Source organism: Camelus bactrianus, chromosome 4 (assembly GCF_048773025.1).
Source record: "Camelus bactrianus isolate YW-2024 breed Bactrian camel chromosome 4, ASM4877302v1, whole genome shotgun sequence".
In the NCBI taxonomy this organism is placed as follows: Eukaryota; Metazoa; Chordata; class Mammalia; order Artiodactyla; family Camelidae; genus Camelus; species Camelus bactrianus.
Window position 1 is genome coordinate 22,703,834 of NC_133542.1, and position 17,284 is coordinate 22,721,117.

At 37.5% G+C, this 17,284-nt stretch overlaps 1 protein-coding gene across 18 annotated transcripts in view; it reads left to right on the forward strand.

The window, feature by feature from the left end:
• Window positions 1-17,284, forward strand: part of FREM1 (FRAS1 related extracellular matrix 1) — a 148,617-nt gene that overhangs the window by 65,534 nt on the left and 65,799 nt on the right. For all 18 annotated transcript variants that reach the window (XR_006721686.2, XR_006721685.2, XM_045509960.2 and 15 more), the window contains 4 exons: window positions 1,982-2,234; window positions 6,586-6,780; window positions 7,866-8,051; window positions 13,809-14,005. Coding sequence is in view for 16 of the 18 variants with exons in the window: in XM_045509960.2 (XP_045365916.2) it covers window positions 1,982-2,234; window positions 6,586-6,780; window positions 7,866-8,051; window positions 13,809-14,005 (831 nt within the window). In the remaining 2 variants the exon portion in view is untranslated. The remainder of the gene's footprint in view (window positions 1-1,981; window positions 2,235-6,585; window positions 6,781-7,865; window positions 8,052-13,808; window positions 14,006-17,284) is intronic.

Genomic DNA, 17,284 nt, shown 5'->3' on the forward strand with positions numbered 1-17,284 from the left:
AAAAGCTTTTAGAGTTACGTTTTTTCTCGAATTTTACGTAAAAAATCCAACCCTATCTCCTATCCATGACCATCTTATAAAGGACAAGCAGTGAATTTGAGGAAAAATCTGTTTTAATTGTTAACTTTTTAGACAAAAGTGCAAGGCCTTTGAAAGCCAGTTGGAGGTACAGTCAAAATTTGGACAATTATGTGTGATTTTTTTTTTTTTAAATCCAGGAGGAATGCTTTTAACTCTCTTGCTTCCATGCATTTGAAAGCTGAGGCTATTTTGTGAATTGCTGCACGATGGTTATCATGAATGTACTGGAGAGATCGACCCGGGGGGATCAAGCACAATAATAAAGGGATCTTTAATGAACCTACTCAGAGGACTTGAACAAAGATACTGTTTCCTAATAAGTTAATAAAAAATAGAATAGAGTATTGCATACTTTTTCTACCTTTAATTAAATACATAAGCCTGGGTTTCTATCACCCCATCACTCTACCTGTTAAAGGAAAGTGTCAACATAATTTCATGTATATTTTTTGTAGAGCTGTTGGCCTTTTGAAATAGCAGGGTAAGTAACCAGGGTAGATATACACAGTTACATTCATACAGTTATTCATTTATTCCATAAATTCATAATAAATGCCTTCTATATGCCAGGTCCTATGCTAAATGCTTGGGGTGTGATGGTGAGCAAGACAAATTAAAGTCCCTGTTCTTTCAGGGCTTTACAGGCAAGGGATGAGGGCAGGCTTTAAGCAGGTTATCATTGAATTAATTAATTAATTAATTAATTAGTTAAAATGTGGATGTGTTCTACCAATAAATGGAACACTAAAAGGCAGTAAACAATAGAAGTTTCTAAGCAAGTCTGAGTTTTCAAGGAAGTCTTCCTGGAGGCATCCACATGTAACTGGGAGGAGGAGGTAGCCAAGCCAAGAGCTGTGGGGAGCATCCCCGGCAAGGGGCAGGGAGAGGATGCAGAGATGGTGCAGAGAGCTGACGTGCGAGGAGCACTGTGTCTTGGGGTACCAGTGGAAAGGAATGGCAAAGGCATCCTATTGTGTGAGATGAGGCCAAGACACCACAGGAGAAACACTGGGAAACCATCGAAGATTCCCTCAGGGCGGTGACTTGATGAAAGCTTCATTTTAAAAAGATCACAGTGGCTGAAGCATGGGGGAAGGAAGGAGCGTAGGTGTGAGAGTATTCACAGGCCGGACTTGATAGATAAATGTGCATCAAGTTGTGACTGTGAACTCAGAGGGGGGGGTGCCCTCCATTCCTACTTAGAAGACATCTAAATTTTTTTTTGCAAAATCTTTTTAAATTCAGAGAGCCAGTGTGATCCCATGTGGCTTTCCTTTCCTTTCTACTTGGAGTTTTATTTTCATGACAGTGAGAGAAAAATGTTTTATCAAGTCAAAAGCAGGCCTTGATTGAATGGTTATGGAGTTTCAGATTTAACTCAAAATGTTTGAAATACAACTGCTGCTTATTTTAAGTCCAGAGAAACTTCTTGGGTGGCAGGAAGTTGAGGGTGGAGGAAAGCTTTGTAATCACCCAGTAATTTGAAATAGAAATAACTCCGATGTTGTAAATGTATGTGCGTCAGAGCACCAGGCCCAGATTTCCTCTGGAACATGTGTGGATTTAACGAAGGAGGAGAGGGGCTTTGGGGAAGGATGCTTTATATTACTTTTATATTTTGTCTGTCTAGAAACAAATGACAGCTTTGAGTCCCAAACCATAACCATACTCTCCCATTCCTACCCAAAATGTCTCTCATGTGGATCATTTCTTACAGGATGCTTCATATGGGGAAAGTTAAAAGATGCAGACTGCTTGGCCAAATTCCATGGCTCTTGTCTCACGTGTCTGGAAGATCGAAAATGCCTGCCATTATTACTAAGAGCTGTGGGTTACCAGGTGGGCAATTTGTCATTGCTTTCTTTTTTCTTGAAAACATGCATTTTTTTTCCCTGCCCAGGTGTTCCCTGTAAACGATGAGCCACCGGTCCTAAAGGCGGACCTCACCCCCACGATGCATTGTTCAGAGGGCGAAGAGGTGGTTATCACCTCTGAGTACATTTTTGCTACTGACGTGGACAGTGATGATTTGAAACTGACGTTCATGATTGTTCGAGAGCCTCGGCACGGGACCGTGAGGAAAGGTGGAGTCACGGTGCATCAGTTCTTGCAGGGAGATGTTGTCGCAGGGGACGTGACGTACAAACACACAGGTAAGCGACAGCACTTAGCGCTAATCTGAGTGCAAGGACGCAGCAACACGGCGGTCTTAGCCCACTGCTTGCTGTGGGTCTGACAATCTAGCAGTCTAAATGCTTGCTTCCATTAAAAAAGCAGCAACAGCCGTCTGTATCCCATTTTTCAAATATGATCCCCATGGTCAGAAATATTTCTTGACCTCAGTAATACAGTGGATTTTAGAGAGTGCAGAAAGAGCAAGTGTCATCGCTGTTCTGTTCCCCGTGCTACTACACAGACCTTCTGTTCAGCCTGGGTTGTCCTTATCCCTCTTTTGGTCAGTTTGAAGAAGGCTGTTTGACCATCACAGCTTCTGGCTCCATAAATCATAACAGAAATGCCAGAAGTAGACTCCCTAAGATAATTATGTTGTTAATATTAAAAGTTTCCTGATTTTCAGCTAGCTCGTAAGAAGTAACTGGTCTGCCCCCTTTTTTTGGGGGGGGGCGGGTGGATATTTAAGTTTATTTATTTATTTATTTACTTACTTACTTACTTACCTGAAGTACTGGGGATTGAACCCAGAACCTCGTGCATGCTAAGCAGGCACTCTACCACTGAGCTATCGCCTCCCCACTTTGAGTTCTTGAAAAGTCAAGATGATGTCTTAGACTTTGTGTAACTTGCCCACAGCAGGTGACAGTGGTGGACACAGATCAGAGATATAGTACATGCCTGTTTATTTGCATTGTAGTTACATGTCTAGTGCTGCCTTGTATTGTTACCCAGGTGACATGTGTGCCTTATGTAGAATGTTCACATAAAGAAAATGTTAATTCAGCATCTGATATCTGCAAGGCACAGGGCTAGGCACTGTGGGCTACAAAGGAATACAATCCAGACCCTGACATGAAGGATTTTTGATTTAAAGAAGTAGACAAACCCATTCGCATGTAAAGATAACACGGTGACACATGGGTACATCATCACATCCTCACCTCTCACACATCTCTGATCTCTGGGCTGTGGGCACTTCGTCAGCGACAGCACCACATACGTCCTCTAACTAACTTTTATAGCTCTCCGTTACGATTTCATGCTTACTCATCCACATGCCTCTCTAACCTGTAAATTCCATGGGAGAAGCATGATTGGGGCTGTGAGGCCAGGTGAGTGATACCAGAAGTGAAGAATCAGAATTCAAATCATTTCTTGTTTGAAGAGGCAGAGGGAGAATACTAACAGTGAGGTGGGGAGGGAACTCAAGGAGGGGGACTGAGATAGCTAGGGATTAATTGGGACACAAGAGAAAACATTTTGAAATAATATTTTCATCTGTACTTCTGAAAACAGTAATTTATTAGGATACCGGTTGTCTCATGGCCAACTAGTGGGGCACATTTTAATCACTCTGCTAGACATCTTTTTTCTTTGCATGGCATCTGCATATCTTCTCTATGTTAAGTCCTAGGAAAGATTTCATTGGCTCTTTCCTTGTCCTGAGGAGCGTGTTCTACTTGCCGGATGTCTCTCAGTGTCTCTTAAGAGTTCACAACTTGGTGCTGCTTTTTGATTTCCCCAAAAGATTTCAAACGGATTAGCAGAAAAGCGATCCAAAGACCAATGGTTGTTGTTTGTTCCATCATTTTAGCATCTTTGGCAGGCTCGCGAGGCAGGGATAAATTAGGGGAGAGGTGAATCTGTCTTCTCTTCCTGTGGCTTATTCAGGTGCTAAACAACACGTATACATATTTATAACTCTCTTCTACAGTGATGCCCATGTAAGGGAGTGTGAACACATTTTTTTTTCATAAGACCTGGTAGGACATGAGGGCAAGTTACTTCAGATAGACGGTTTTCTGTTTTGCTACTAAATTAGCAGAAATACTGTATTCACAAGGTGTTTTGTTACTTGAATGTTACGTTTCCTTGTAATGTTCACTCCGTTATTCAGTTGGCAGTTATTTAGTGCTGAAGTAGACTCCCTAAGATAATTATGTTGTTAATATTAAAAGTTTCCTGATTATCAACCAGTTACTTCTCAGCAGCTAGCTGAGTAAAGAGGACCACGGTACTGGAGGATGTAGAATTTCAGTGGCCTTATTCTTGAGCCTCTATTCTCTGGTTATGAAGATCACCAGAGAATAATCGCGTGATCATTACTTTGTTTGCTTTCTCTGATTACGAGAATAATACTCGCTCACTGCAGAAAACTTGGAAAAGTACAGCGAAGTTTGAAAACTCACTGTATTTACCTCTTAGACATGATTGCTCTTAACATTTCAGTATTTTCTTTTCTTTTTTCTAACCATGATTTTTAACATAGTTGCAATCACGGTGCCTGTGCAGCTTTATAGATTACTTTTTTCATTTAGATTATCACCTAAAATGTGTATCAAAATATTTATTAAATGTTATCAGGTTATTGTAAACATGTTTTGATGACTGAGTATCTTTTATGTTGTAAAAATAGGTGATTAATTTGCTATTCTCCAAACATTAAATATGAAGTTGTTCAAATTTTCTGTTAAATAACACTACAGTTAACGGTTTTAAGTATAAATTGTATCTTTAGACGGTATTTCATTTCAAGGTAGAGAATTCATCCACCTGTGTTGTAGCCTTTTTCATGGCTTAATCCTCAGCCAAATTTTCCAGATCTTTCTGTAAATGTATCCTATGCGTCTATTAAATTGAAATTACAGTTACTGAAAGTACTGTGTTTGCTTTTTTTAAAAAGCTGTTTTCTTTTCCTAGAATGATTTTTCCACTTCTCTTCCCAACTCCCTCTCCCTACAGGTCCTCTCTCCTGTCTCCCAATTCTTTGCCTTATCTGCCTTGTACAGTACACATCGTTTAACGGTCAGTGCAAAGCCGGCAAAGCCATCTGGAAAGACTTCCCTGACTTTCTCTGGCAAGTGTGCCCTGCCCCCATGGCACTGTCAGCCGGCACTCTCTTCCTCCTCCACCCTCAGCACCTGGTACATAATCAGGCTGAGATATATGAATTTTCCATTTAATAGGTAAAAATTGACTTAATAGGAGCAATTTCATATGGTTCTACTTAATATATACACATGTCTGTGATATTCAAATCCAGCTGCATTTCTTTCTCTACTATTAGACTTTGTCAGCTCCTGGCACGTAGTAGGTCTTTGGACATTTTCATCATGTCTGCCTTTTTCTCTCCTGGAGCACGCAGGGCACTAATTGTCTCATAATAGGCATTAAATACATATTTATCAAGTGAATGATGAATAAATAAGCTTTATGCCAATTTGGTTTTTTTTATAAATATGAATAGATAAGAGACGTCTTATTTTTTCACTTTTCCTAAAATTGCAGGTTGATTAATTCTGACTCTCTCAACTTCACTTCTGTTTTTTTTATAAGCCTAGTTTTCTTATCCTTTAATCATTCGTTTTCTCAATAATATCACCTCTAGCTTTTCTTTGTCATTTTTTTTAAGCAGGTAGGACAACGCCAAGCACAATGCTCTGCAGCCTTGACCGGTGCGTCTTATGAAGAGGATTGACGCCCCTGATCTTTTGCGCCCTAGTCTCATCAAAACTTCAAACATAATTGCTTCCCTCTTGGCACTTTCAGAGTGATGCCTGAGCATTCCTGAAAGCACACCTGCAGAACCTTTCTGTCCCCTGTTAGCAAGCACGCCGACCTCTGTGCCGCTAGTTAGAACCCAAGAGCAGATGGTCCTGTTTACTGACAAACTATATAGTCCCGATGTTTTCTCCCTTCCTCCTCTCCCTGCCTAATTTCGGGCCATTCTGAATCCATAGATAAAAGCTCTAAAGAGTAAAAAGAAAATGAAAATGAAAATGAATGCCGCTTCTTTTCCAGGTGCTGTTGCTGTTTTGCTAACATCGTGGCTATGAAACAAATGACGAAATGTGGATTATCTTTGTATCTCACCTATCCAGCTTCTTCTGTAGTTGACAGTTGTTCATTTAAGGTGGTAAATGCAAATGGGAAGACAGTTACCAGCGGAACAACGGTGCCTTCTGTTCCCCCTGAGGCTGGTCCTCACACCAGCAACTGTGAGGGAGGAGTGAAACCATCACGAGTCAAGCTTCGTGTCTCTCCCTCGTTCATTTGTGAACTGCCAGACCCTTGTTAGCCCCGTTTTGCCCCTCCATGTGGTGATGGCTGGCTGGCCCAGCTTTCACCAGAGGCAACGGACGGGCGAGCGTTCTTGCGTCATTTTCATGACTCTATTTAATTTCATAGTGAAGAAACTGAGTGTTACATTTTCCCCACGTAAATTCCTTTCCTCGATATTCTATGCTTGTGGAAGAGGTGTGAGCAGATTTCATCTTGGTAGTCCACATTTTGTAAAAGTCAGGTTTCAGCTAGAGTTGTGTCTTCCAGGTGGAGAGATTGGCCTGGTGCCTTGTTTTGACACCATTACATTGGTGGTTTCGGACAGAGAAGCCGGCCCTTTTGTGAATGGCTGTTGCTACAGTGGACCTCACCCACCAGTCCCTCTTCATGAGTCCTTTCCAGTGTATGATCTCAACATCACAGTGCTTCCAGTGGACAACCAGTCACCTTCAATTGCAAGAGGTGACAGTGTTTTTTCTCTTAAAGTTCTATTATCTCACCTAGTGTCATACCTATGGTCCAGGGAAATAATGATGCACTTTCCTTATAGTCAAAATAGAAAACCACCATACAGAGTTGCCTCCAATAATTGCCTCAACATAAATTTCTGGAAACCACACCCCCCCCCCGCCCCAATCTTGGAAAGATTATAGGGCAAAGAATTTACTTGTTTAAAAACTTAGCTAATCCTGTATGGAGAGAAAATGCAAGTGTGTGTGTCTGTGCGTGTGTTGGAATGAGGAAAACATTGTAATCCTCAAATATTCTGGGTTTATTTCACATGGGAAAATATAATTTGCCTGCTGGAGAAAGTGTAATTTATTTCATCCATAATAATTTCTATTAGAACAGAGTGAGTATACCAGAGAGATCATTTATATATATTTAACCTTATTTGCTTTTTAGAAAGTCATCTCTTCATAGGCATTATGTATATGTTCTGTCTCTCAGAAAAAAAATGCAAGCATATGTATGAATGTTATTGTAATTTGCAAACTATCTCCCAAGCAGTGTTCTGGAAAGGAAGCATTCTCTCTGCAGAATAATTAAGCACCAAGGCATGAAAAAATGTTCGTTATGAGCAATTCATAATAGTTCTCAGGCAATTAACGCTCTGACAAACAGAGGTAACAACTGATCTTGAAGAGTACATAAACCACATTTAGTGGCTTATCATTAAAACAGTTTGGCAATTCTTATTTTCATTTGTCACTTCTATAGAGACACAGGGGAAATCAGAGTTCCTTGAGAATGACTGAAGGGCTGTACTGCAGCATTTAGTATTTCTACTGTCTTTCCATTATTGTCTGGCTTGCTTATACAAGAAAAAAGTATCATTCCATAAGTCAAATTAAATTCCACCCATTACCCCTGAATATTTTCACTGTAAGGGGAATTACGCCAAAGAAAATGAACATCTCCCATGGAAGTATATTTGCATATAGGAGGCTTCTCTGAATTGGAATTTCAATCACTCCCTTTTGTCCTCACTCTTCTGATTAGAGGATTTCATGCTAAGTCATAATTGTGTCATTTTTTGGATGCAGGCACCATGTTCACTGTAGATGAGGCTCTCTCAGCAGCCCTTACCATTAACCATTTGTCTGCCACTGACCCTGACACTGCAGCAGATGACTTGGAGTTTGTTTTGGTTTCTCCTCCCCAGTTTGGCTACCTTGAAAATACACTCCCTTCTGCAGGTTTTGAAAAAAGCAATTCAGGCATCAGCATAGGTAAGTCATCAGTTCGTGTCCGGCAGTAATTTGCCTATGTTTGTGAATCTGATTGGTCAGGTCATGTTTGGTAACTGGGTTAGGACTTCAGAAATGTTCAAAGCACTATATACATTCAAGGAATTACTATTATTGCTGATGCTTTTGAATATTACTGTTTTTCATTTTAATTTTTTTTTTAATTAAAGTATAGCTGATTCACAGTGTTGTGTTAGTTTCTGGTCTACAGCAAAGTGATTCAGATCTCTACGTATATTCTTTTTCACCTTCTTTTCCATTATAGGTTATTATAAGATATTGAATATAGTTCCCTGTGCTATACAATAGGACGTTGTTGTTTATCTAGTTTATTTATAGTAGTTTGTATCTACTAATTCCAAACTCCTAATTTGTCCCTCCCCCTAAACCTTTCCTCTTTGGTAACCATGAGTTTGTTTTCTATGTATGTGATTCTGTTTCTATTTTGTAAATAAGTTCATTTGTATCATATTTTAGTTGCCACATGTAAGTGCTATCAGATGATCTCTGTCTTTCTCTGTCTGACTTACTTCATTTACTATGATAATCCCTAGGTCCATCCACGTTGCTGCCGATGGTATTATTTCATTCTTTTTTATGGCTGAGTAGTGTTCCATTGTTGAGATATCTATATCTGTATCTATATGTTTACATATGCACGCACACACCCCTCACATCTTCTTTATCCAATTGCCTCTCAAGGGACATTTAGGTTGCTTCCATGTCTTGGCTATTGTAAATAGTGCTGCTGTGAATATTGAGGCGTATGTATCTTTTTGAATTAGAATTTTCTCTGGGTATATGCCCAGGAGTGAGATTGCTGGATCATACAGTAACTCTATTTTTAGTGTTTTTTTTTTTGAAGAATCTCTATACTATTTCCCATAATGGCTGCACCAAATTAAATTCCTGCCAGTAGTGTAGGAGGGTTCCCTTTTCTCTACACCCACTCCAGCATTTATTATTTGTAGACTTTTTGATGATGAGCATTATGACTGATGTGAGGTGCTACCTCATTGTAGTTTTGATTTGCATTTTTGTAATGATTAGTAATATTGAGCATCTCTTCATGTGCCTATTGGACATCTGCATGTCTTCTTTGGAGATACATCTGTTTAGGTCTTCTGCTCATTTTTTGATTGGGTTGTTTATTTTTTGTTGTTGTTACTGAGTTGTGTGAGCTGTTTGTATATTTTAGAAATTAAGCCCTTGTTGGTCACATCATTTGAAAATATTTTCTCCCAGTCCAAAAGTTGTCCTTCCATTTTGCTTATGGTTTCCTTTGCTGTGCAAAAGCTTGTAAGTTTAATTAGATCCCATTTGTTTATTTTTGCTTTTATTTCTATTGCCTTGGGAGACTGACCTAAGGAAACCTTTCTATGATTTATGTCAGAAACTGTTTTGCCTCTGTTCTCTTCTAGGAGTTTTAACATTTTATTTTGTATTTCCCCATGTATGAGAGTTTATTTCAAAGTAAATGGAAGCTTCACTTATGAAGAATATAGAATGAATATGGAAGAAATAATGTTTTAAAAGTCCCTCGTAACAACATAGTGATAGAATAAATCTGGTGGTGCTCACTGATCTCATTCTCACAGTTGTCTTTTTAGCACTTTTAAAAGCTACTGGTAGAAAATATTAGGAATTATATCATGGAAGTGTTGAAGGTAATGATACTAGTATTGATATTAAAGTGTGTCTCAGATTCTAAAATAGCTCTGGTATTTCAGACAAAAGCCAACCAACCAAAACCAAAACAGACACCAAAACCAAAAATGTCCAAAATCAGCACTTTAAAAGTAAATGAGATAAATTATTCTCTAAATACACTTTGAGGCATATCCATCTTAAATATGAGGGAAGCTGGGTTTAAGATTAGTTGCAGTAATAGAGTGACTGAATGGAGAGAAAAAACAAGACCCAACTATATGCTGCCTTAAAGAAACTCTCTTCAGCTTCAGGGACACACATAGACTCAAAATGAAGAGGTGGAAAAAGATATTCCATGCAAATGGAAACCAAAAGAGAGCAAGGGTACATTTACTTATAATAGATAAAATAGGCTTTAAGTCAAAACTGTAACAAGAGCCAAATAAGGTCATTGTATAATAATAAAGGGGTTAATTCATCAAAAGAATATAATAGTTGTAAATATATATGCACACAACATCGAAGTATCTAAATGTACTAAGCAAATACTAACAGATCTGCAGGGGGTAATACACAGGATACAGTAATACCAGGGACATCAGTACTCCATTTTCAACAACGGATAGATCATCCAGCTGGAAAATCAATCAGGAACCATTAGACTCGATCTGTATCTTAGACCAGATGAACCTGACAGACATATACATACCTTTCATCCAACAAGAGCAGAATACACATTTTTCTCAAGTGCACGGGAAACATTCTCCAGGGTAGATCATATAATGAGTCCTAAAACAAGTCTTAGCAAGTTGAAAAGGAGTGAAATAGTATCAAGTATCTTTTCTGACCACAGAGCAACACAGAATACTGTGACAGAGTAAATCCAGTGGCGCTCACTTGTCTCATTCTCAATTTTTTTTTTTTAGCATTTTTAAAAGCTGCTGTCAGAAAAGTATGGTATGAAATTCAGACCAATAATAGGAGGTAACTAGATAATTCACAATTATGTGAAAATTAAAGAACACACTCCTGAATAACCAATGGATCAAAGATTAAATTTAAAAAAAGAAATTTTAAAATCTTAAAACAAGTTAACTATGGAAACATGACATGCCAAAACATATAGGATGCAGCAAAAGCAGTGCTAAGAAAAAAGTTTTAAGGCTACATTAAAAAAGTAAGTGACCTAACTTTATACCTCAAGGAACTAGAAAAACAAGAAAACTATGGACCAGTAAATTTGATAAATATAAATGCAAAAATTCCCCACAAAATATTAACAAACCGAAGTCAACAGCACATTGAAAGGTTCATACACCATGATCAAGTGGGGCTTATGCCTGTGATGCAAGGATAGTTCAACATATGCAAATCAGTAAATGCGATGCACCACATTGATAGAATGAAAGACAAAAATCCTATGATAACCTCTGTAAGTACAGAAAACACATCTGACAAAATTCAACATCCTTTTATGACAAAAACTTAACAGATTGGGTCTGGAAGGAACATCCCTCAACATAATAAAAGCCGTATATAATGAACCCACAGCTGGCATCATACTCGACAGTGAAAGGTTGAAAGCTGTCCCTCTAAGATCAGGAACAAGACAAGGGTGTGCACTTTGATCACTTCTGTTCAACATCATACTGAAAGTCATAGCCAGAGTAGCTAGGCAAGGAAAAGTAATAAAAGGCATCCAGGTCAGAAGGGAAGAAGTAAAATGTTTCTATTTGCCGAAGACATGATATTATATATATATAAATTTCTAAAGACTTCATCAAAAACTGTTAGAACTAATAAACAAATTCAATAAAGCTTCAGGGTACAAAATCAACATAGAAAAATCAGTTGTATGAACAATAAAGTATCTGAAAAAGAAATAGAGAAAACAGTCTCGTTTATAATAGCATGAAAAACAATAAAATGCTTAGGAATAAATTTAACCAAGAAAGTAAAAGATTTATAAACCAGGAACCATAAGACATAATAAATTGATGTCTTGATTAAAGAAATTGAAGAAGACACCAACAGATGGAAAAAATCCATGTTCATAAATTGAAAGAGTTAATACTGTTAAAATGTCTATACTATCCAAAGCTATCTATAGATTCAATGGAATCCCTATCAAAATTCTGATGGTATTTTTTTCAGAAATACAACAAACAATCCTAAAATTGTATGGAAACAGAGACAACCTTGGATAGCCAAAGCAATCTTGATAAAGAAGAACAAAGTGGAGGCATCACACCTCCTGATTTCAAGCTGTATTACAAAGCTATAGTCATCAAAGCAGTATTGTATCAGCATAAAAATAAGCACATAGATCAATAGAACAGAATAGAGAGCCCAGAAATAAAGCCATGCATATATGGTCAATTAATTTTTAACAAAGCAGCCAAGAATATACAATGGACAAAGCACAGTCTCTCGAAGAAGTGGTGTTGGGAAAACTGGACAGCCACATGCAAAAGAGTGAAACTGACCATTATCTTACATAATACAATGAAAATTAACTCAAGATGCATTAAAGACTTGAACACAAGACCTGAAACCATAAAATTCCTAAAAGATAACATAGGCAGTAAGCTCCTTGACATGGGTCTTGTTGATGAGTTTTTGGATTTAACACTAAAAGCAAAGACATAAAAGCAAAAATCAACCAGTGGGACTACATTAAACTAAAATGCTTCTGCACAGGAAAAGAAACAGTCAACAAAATGAAAAGGCAACCTATAGAATGGGAGAAATATTTGCAAATTGTGTATCTGATAAGAGATTAATATCTAAAATATATAAGTTACTTGTACAACTCAATACAAAAAGCCCAAACAATCTGATGAAAAAATGGGCAGAGGACTTGAATAGATATTTTTCCAGAGAAGACATACAAATGATAGAATAGGTACATGAAAAGGTGTTCAGCATCACTAATCATCAGGAAAATACCAATTAAAACCACAGTGATATATCACCTCCCACCTGTTAGAATGGCTATTAAGAAAATGACAAAAGATAACAAATGCTGGCGAGCATGTGGGGAAAAGGGAACCCTCGTATGCTGCTGGTTGGGTATGTAAATTGGTTTAGCCACTATTAGGACTTCCATATGATCCAGCAATTCCACTTCTGGGTATATATCCAAAGGAAAAGAAAACAGGATATGGAAGAGAGATCTGCACTCCCATGTTTATTACAGCATTATTCACAGTAGCTAACATATGAAAACAACCTAAGTGTGCACTGATGGCTGAATGGACAAAGAAAATATGGTATAAATATACAACAGCATATTATTAAGCCATGAGGAAGAAAGAAATACTGTCATTTGCAATAACATGAATGGACCTTGAGAGCATTATTCTACGTGAAATTCATCAGACAGAGAAAGACCAATATTATATGATCTCACTTACCTGTGGAACCTAAAAATATTGAACTCATAGAAACAGAGTAGAATAATGATCTGCTATTTTGGGGTTATGATATTGCCTTAAATCAAAAGAGAAAAATGCTTTATGTTGTGTATTAAGTCACAGGAGAAATGGCATAAACTTTAATGCAATTAGTCTTTCTTTCCCCCAACTTTATTGAGATACAATTCACATAACATTGTGTAAGTTTAAGGTGTACCACTGTTCTGGCGGTGGGAGGGTGGTGGGGAAAATGTTGGTTGAAGGCTACAAATTTTTAGTTATAGAATGAATAATTTCTGGGGATCTAAGGTGCAGCATCATGACTATAATTAACAATACTGTATTATATACTTGAAAGTTGCTTTGAGAGTAGAGCTTTGATGATATCATAACAATAGCAAAATGGTAATTATATGAGGTGAATGATATGGTGACTAATCTTATTGTGATAAACACTTTGTGATATATGCATGTATCAAATCAACACATCGTACACCTGACGGTTGATGGCTGATAGTCATTATAGCAGCCCCTGATAGCTGATTCTTAGGTCAACTGCTATGATGTCTCATTTGCTTTGCTGAGAAATAGGTTATAGGGTTAAACATTAAGGACCAGTGGTTTGAAAAAAAGTGTTTTTCTTGTATACCTGATCCATCTTGCTGTGCTCCAGCTTCGTTTCAGTGGAAAGACATGAAGACTTTGCACATTAACTATGTGCAGTCCAGGCATCTGAGGATGGAACCAACAGCCGACCAGTTCACGGTTTACGTCACGGATGGGAAGCAGCGCTCCTCTGAAATACCGTTCTACATCACCATCAACCCCACAAATGACGAAGCTCCTGACTTCGTAGTGCAGAATATCACTGTAAGAAGCATATCAGAATTTTCCATTTCTCTTTGATCATTTTCTAAGTTTTATTTTTTACCTAGCCCATTGACATTACTCTAGGTGCACTTAACACGTTACGTTGATGAGGAGTAAGGACCTATGTGATGCAGTGCAATCACTTGAAAAATATTTTTCTAGTAAAAATGATGGTGGTAATGATAATAACTGCTAACACATAGCAACTGCATAGTTGCAATTATAATTGCATATGTGTGTGTGTGTGTGTGTGTGTGTGTATAATGGAGTACTTACTATGTTGTAGGTACTATTCCAAACCCTTTGCATATATTCACATTGAATCCTCATAATAGGCTTTTAAGGTGAGGGCATTATTATTGCCATTTAATAACTGCAAAAATGAGGCATAAGAGGTTAAGTTAGTGGCCCAAAATCACAGAGCTTGGAACTAAGCGGCCCATGGGGGATTTGCACCCAGGCAGTCTGATTTCAGAGCATATCTTCTTAACTGGTGCTCTAATAGCAAGGACTCTTCATTCACAAATTACAGGCATCATTTTAATATAGCTACTTATAAAGATATATGAAATAAAAGAACACAATCTGAACCAATATTTTTATGCAGCTTTAAAATGCTGTTATTTAATAATTTTTGTTAGTTTTATTTTAAAATTCAGACATGGTTAAAATGGCTCAGCATATCACTTCTGGGACAATACATATTATCTTTTAAAGGATAATAGTAAATATATAAGGTTAAACAAGTTAGAATGTTGAGAAACGTACACAGTGAAATAGGAAATTCTCTCTTTTCACCAGCCCCTACCTGTAGTCACTGCCCGTCAGTTTTTAGTAATTAATTCCCACAGAAATAATTTGTGCACATGCCAGTGATGTTTATGTGTATGTGTGATCTTTCTGTGTTTTTAACCTACAAATCAGGAATCGTATTATACCGTATTCTCTATTTATTTATTTTTTGGTGGTTTGTTATAATTTAAAAATTTTTTTATTGAAGTATAGTTTATAATGTGTTAATTTCTGGGGCACAGCATAGTGATTTAGTTATACAAACATATATATATATATATAATATATATATATATATATATATTCCTTTTCATTTTCTTTTTCATTATAGGCTATTACAAGGTGTTGAATACAGTTCCCTGTGCTATACAGTAGGACCTTGCTGTTCATCTATTTTATGTGTGGTAGTTAGTATCTGCAAATCCTGAACTCCCAGTTTATCCCAACTCCCCCCCCCTTTCCCTTGCTGATAACCACAAGTTTGTTTTCTACTCTCTACTTAAAAAAAACTTAATTATGTGTATTGTGAATCTTTTCATATCACTATATAATCCTTTTTAAACAATGCTAATTTTTATATAATTATTTAATCCAGGCGTGTGTGTAGCAAATCCTTACTAGCTGAATAAGCTCGGGCTTTGGAGTGAGAGGAACGTGGTGTTGCTGTTTACTAGTTGTAGGGTCCTGGGTAAGCTGTTTCTCTCTATGTTTCTGTTTCCTCATCTGCAAAATATGCATCAGATCTTCCTTCAGGGGTAGCCGTGACGATCATGATGGTCAGGCACGTAGAAAACTCCTAGCAAATAGGTGCCCTTCATATGACTGTCGTTGTTATGTTATCTTTTTTTTCAGACATTGACCAAAGCAAATAATGTCTATTTTGAAACCATTATCTTGCCTTGTTTTTGATTAAAAACTGTCAAATCCTAAATGCAAAAGTCTTTATTTGACTCTGATTTTCCACTGAGTCTTAATGGTATATGAGAGCCACCTCAGGATGGGATTGAAGAGCTAGCTCCTCCCTTTCCTCCTCTGTGGGCACATGGGTTTCTCTGGAGAGCACGTCAGTAATTATGAGGGAGAGAAAACGTTACAGATGATTCCTTCCATACCTACCTCTATTGTCTTGTGTTTGTCTGGGGTGGGGGTTTCTGAAATAATTAGGCCACTGGGAATTTGTCTCTTGCTCTTCTCTGAAAGTAATCGTGTTTTGTTTTTTTTGTTTTTTCCCTGTGCATTCCTTAGAGGAGCTGTTGAAGACTAACAAATATGGAGCCCCATGTGTTATTGGCAGAGCTGGCTTTAAGCTTCAAGTGATTTTTTAAAATAGTCATATTTATTTTGCTTTCTTGTGAAAAAGTGTATTTATTTTGTAGATGGCTGGGCTTCCATCAAGTTATGCTGCAACTTGAAAAAAAAATTGAGCTTTTGGTTTAAGTTATTATAATCCATTTCAAAGCTGTCTACCAGTGAGTTCCTACATCTTGCGTGTATCGATCTAAACCTTTTATTTATAATCTCAATAAACAATTAAATGTGCAAAAAAGCAGCCCACATTTTTTTCCAATTAAATTCATCATCTTGTGAACGAATTTACCATTTTGTAAATGAGAAAGATTGCCATACAGTGAGTCCAGGAGTCCCAGCTTTATAAGGAAAGATAATTAGAACATCTTTTTAGGTTGCTTGATTAAAGTTTTTGGAGAAAAAGGCAGGTTACCATCAAAGATGATTTCGCAAGTATATCATTGTGCATTAAATTATGGTACCATCTTAGTTTCTAAAAAATGGGGCCAGATAAAAGAAAACCAGCATAATGTTAGCCCTAAATACCAGATTTTATGATTTTGCTTTATGCAAGTTCAGTGAAGGGTGGTTGCAGGTAAGCTCTCTTCAAAATCTTTAAGAGAAGCTAAAGAGAGAGGGCGTTTTCATAAATCTAAACCATATGTCTTCTTCAAAGCCGAAGTGTCCACTCAGCCACAAAAAATATTCCAGGGCTGCCCTTCCCTTTGCACTTCTTTTTTATCCATGTTTAGCAGAACTAGATACTTTTTCCTTGCACCATGATTATCGATGGACAGGCTGTCACAGTCTCATATGACTTTGATTCTTTAGATCTTCCAACTGTGGCACACAGCGTACAGTGACGCTGCAGTTACCCAATAAGCATGTGTCAAATTTATACGCTCATTTAGATCTGGCTATATTTCAAAATAGGAAACAGAAATATTTCTTTGTTCCCTTGCTATGAGAAAAAGAAGATAAAGATGACTAAGTACCACGTCACTGGTACTGATAGTTCTAAATAATTTTAGATCCTACATGAAATGAAAAGCATTCAGTTCTCTTTGTGCTGAAAGGATTTTGAAACCTGAAGTGGGGTACAGGGTCATTCAGGAAAATTAGAGGTGTGAGGTTTGGGAAGAGACGAGGGAACCAAAGTTAAAGTATACACTGTTGTGCATCCAGAAGCATCCTCTCAAT